At 41.6% G+C, this 4,048-nt stretch overlaps 1 protein-coding gene across 1 annotated transcript; it reads right to left on the reverse strand.

Moving 5' to 3' along the window:
• Positions 1-756: 756 nt before the first annotated feature.
• Positions 757-2,608, reverse strand: LOC105969248 (protein DETOXIFICATION 51). Its single transcript, XM_088824796.1, has one exon. It carries the CDS (start codon positions 2,505-2,507, stop codon positions 927-929), a length of 1,581 nt encoding a protein of 526 aa, XP_088680922.1. The 5' UTR covers positions 2,508-2,608; the 3' UTR covers positions 757-926.
• Positions 2,609-4,048: the final 1,440 nt, after the last annotated feature.

Below are 4,048 nucleotides of genomic sequence, written 5' to 3' on the forward strand. Positions count from 1 at the left end.
TTTGTAAGGCAAGTAGAAGTCCGATTAAGGGTGTTGATGTGGTACGATTCCTAAAATGATGTGCTACGATTCCATGTCACGTTTTGCAATTTCTTTCTTGCACTTTTAATTTTGATCCTTCTCGTTGGCACTACCTACATCACAAAAAGTTGTTAGGACCGCGGGATTGGTCAGCAAAAGTCCTTTGACCCTCAAGTCAATTTTGTAAAGGATTATTTCATAAATAGTGTTGTTTAGGAAGCATTCTAAACATGCATCTATGTGAAACACCCGAATTATTTTATATATTCACATTAAAATTCCAACACATTATTGAATGCAGATTGTACAACTGATAAAAGATGAACAACTTGACCATCATACATATTGATTCACAATTGGTGGCTACTTCCACAAATTATTGCCATTTGCAAACTCATCCCACATATATATATATATATATATATATATATATATATATATATATATATATATATATATATATATATATATATATATATATATATATATATATATATATATATATATATTCTCATAAATTCCTTTTTTTTTTAAATCCCATTTTGTTTCAAGATTTTAGATAGCGCCACGAGTTCTTGTTGCCTATCAACAGACAATGCATAATTTGGAGTAACTATCAGCTTATTCATAAAAATTTGGTTTCAACATTTTTTTAGCAACACAAAATTAGACAAAAAAAGCCAAACATATATAAAAAAAATCTCATATAATACACCATTAGTGGATATTTTCCACTAATATATTTTGTTTTTACAAAAATCCAATTAAATATCCAAACCCAAAAAATCATTAATTCACAATATAAAGGGGCTCGATTAGAAGAATCTACATGAAAGAGAGAGAAAATGAGGTGGGTAAAAAATGGCTAAATCAGTGAACAGTTTTGTGTGTAGATAAAAATCTGATCAGAATGACGTCACTTGAACGCAAATCAAGGGCTGGGTGTCATTATCGTCAGCTACACGTGGCAGTGAAGAAGTTTCACCATATCCGGCGCACGTGAGCAGCTGCGCCCTCACAGCTTCGTACTCCCAGTTTGTGGTCCCCACCACGTACAGCATCAGCCCTGCACAACACACTTGGGCCGACAGAAGCCCAATCCACAGCCCACAGAACCCAACTCCAAACCAAAACCCGAGCCCAATAGCCACCGGCATCCCCACCAGATAGAATGCGCCGAGGTTCACGTTCGCCGCCGTTGACGGCCGCGCCGTCCCCCGCACAACCCCACACCCGACGGTCTGCGGGCAATTCCCGAGCTCGCACAGCCCAAGTATCGGCAGCGCCGCCGACGTCAGCCGCACGATGCTGGCGTCATTCGTGTACATCTGGGCCCACAAATTCCTCATCGACGTGGCGAAAGTCATAGCGGATAAGCCCATCAACCCGGCTAGGAATATGGATACGATGGCGGAAAGGCGGGCCTTTTCGGGTCGGTTCGCCCCGAGTTCATTCCCGACCCGGGTCGAAACGGCGAAGCTGAGTGAGGATGGGAAAACGTAGAGCAACGACGTCGTTTGGATCAAAATGCCCATCGACGCCACCGTGGCTTTGGGGTCCACCAGCAGCCCGCACAACACTATCATGATCTCATACCACCACCACTCCAGGCAGACGGAGACGCAGCTCGGCGCGGCGAGCCGGACGAGCGGTGCCCAGCCGGTGAGGCACTTGAGGCTCGGCTTCGTCCACGTCGGGGCGTGCAGGCCACGTGCCCAAATGTAGACCACGAGCGCGACGAGGACGACGAGGTTGGAGGCGGCGGAGGCGGCGGCGACTCCGGCGACGCCGAGGCGGAGGCGGGAGACGAGGAGGAAGTTGAAGGGGAGGTGGAAGGCGGCGCCGACGAGGGAGGCGACGGTGAGTGGGTGGGTGATGCCTTGAGCACGAAGGTAAATCCTGATGGGGTGGATAATGGAAAAGGAGAAAAGATCAGGGACCGAGAAGGAAAGAAAAGTATGGGACAAGGAGGTGAGGGTGGGGTCTTGGTGCAAATAGAGAAGAATGTTTGAAATGTTGAGCCAAAGGAAAGTGATGGGGAGAGAGCAGAGGAGTAGGAAAATAACGGAGCGGTGTAGGGTCAGAGAAAGTAGCTTCGGGCGGTGAGCGCCAAATGCCTGAGAGCAGAGTGGCTCCATACCAAGCGCCAAACCTGACAGCACTGAGTAGCCGGTTATGTTAGCGAAAGCCATGGCTAACGAGCCAGCTGCCAGCTCACTGTCACCCAGCTGCCCCAGAAACAGCATCGACACCATCGAACGCGAGTACGCAATTAGCGCCGTTAGTCCTATCGGAAAGGCTAGCTTCATCAGAGATTTTGTTTCGGAGATAATATCGGCGGCCGATAGGCTGCTGCCTCCGTTGGCCGGTGGTGGTGGTGGTTTGGTGGGTTTATTGAAGGTGGTGGGGACTGATATCAGATCGAGATAGAGGTTGCACTGAGGCGACGGCTGTTTGTGATCGGAGATGGAATTGGGATTGCACATAGCTAGCGATAATATGGGTGAAGGCCGGGAATTCTTTCTTTTGATTTTACAGCACGCTCCCACTCCCACTAATGTGTGAGTGTGTGTGTGTGTGTGTGTGTAGCTGTATCTCTCTCTCTCTCTCTATCTAGACTTGCATTCTTCTTTGGGAGAGTATTAATAGGAGAATTGTCTTCACCTTTTTTTTTTATTATTATTATTAATATTTTTTTTAATTGGCATTTATTTTGTTTCCAATTTTACTGCCTATTTGTTGGGATATATTTAAAACTGTAAATGAAATATCTGTATTGGGGGGGCATGGGGTGGGTGGTGGGGGTGGTGTTTCTTGATTTTGGAAATGCAATTGCAACTAATAAATCTTGTTTTTCTAAATTTGTCATTTATTTTTGTGGTAAAAAGGGAAGTCAGGAAATTGAGTGAGTCCCCAGAATCTGCAATTTCCAATAATATATTTATTTATATAATTGGAAATTTAATTTGAAGGATTGGGGTTGTGTTTTGGGGGAAATTGGAGCAGCAGCTAGCACTACAAATGAATATATATATATATATATATATATATATATATATATATATATATATATATATATATATATATGGGTTAATAAGATATAACCCCCTCATTAGAAAAAATATTAGGACTAACCACCTTACAATATTTTTAATGGGTCAAACCCCCTCAGAAATGTCAATTACTGAACTACCCCTATAATTTGTAATAGCGAAGACCCCCCCACCGTTTTCCCCAAATACTGCATATCTTCAACCATATTTTTCAATATAATTTCTCCCCTGCTATATTTATGCCGAGAAATTCTCCCAAAAAAAACTAAAATATATATCGGATATTTTCCCCTCTCAAACATTGCCCTAGTTTGCTACATCTTCAGCGAAAAATAAAAATCAGAATACCATTATATTGTGCAATTCGTTCAGCAACACAGGTTGACAAAAATGGTGAAGAACGGCAAGAAGAAGACAGGTAGTTTGCTATATACCCATCTCTACCACATAATTTCTGTTTTTGACACCTTCTTCAGCGACTCCGAATGACAAAATCGAGGTCTCCTACAAAAATGGTATACAGCGGTACGCGACGACCATATGCGACGGTTTGGATGTCTTCCATGGTTGATTACTCAAAAATGGAGTTTGTAAACACGATTGTTTTTTAAATCTACAGATCTATGGTCACACTATTTGTTGACTCATAAATATTTGTTTTCCTATGAAATTTGTTTTATCAGAGTCCAAAACAAAGAAAAGATCAGTATAAAAATCGGTAGTTCACTATATTTTTCCCGAAGTCAACTATAAAAATCGGTAGTTCACTATATTTTTTCCGAAGTCAACTATAAAAATTAGATAGTCAACTATAATTTTTACGATGTCAACTATAAAAAATGGTAGTTAACTATATTTTTGCCAGAGTCAACTACAAAAATTAGATAGTCAACTATAATTGTTCAAATGTCAACTATAGAAAAATTGGTAGTCAACTATAATTTTTCCATTAATTTACCATATTATTTTTCAAT

The sequence above is a fragment of the Erythranthe guttata genome, chromosome 10 (genome assembly GCF_056151865.1).
Source record: "Erythranthe guttata isolate IM_541 chromosome 10, IM_541, whole genome shotgun sequence".
In the NCBI taxonomy this organism is placed as follows: domain Eukaryota; kingdom Viridiplantae; phylum Streptophyta; class Magnoliopsida; order Lamiales; family Phrymaceae; genus Erythranthe; species Erythranthe guttata.

Coding starts and splice junctions, on each gene's coding strand:
- LOC105969248 (XM_088824796.1), bottom strand. CDS start 2,507: ATGTGCAATCCCAATTCCATCTCCGATCACAAACAGCCGTCGCCTCAG.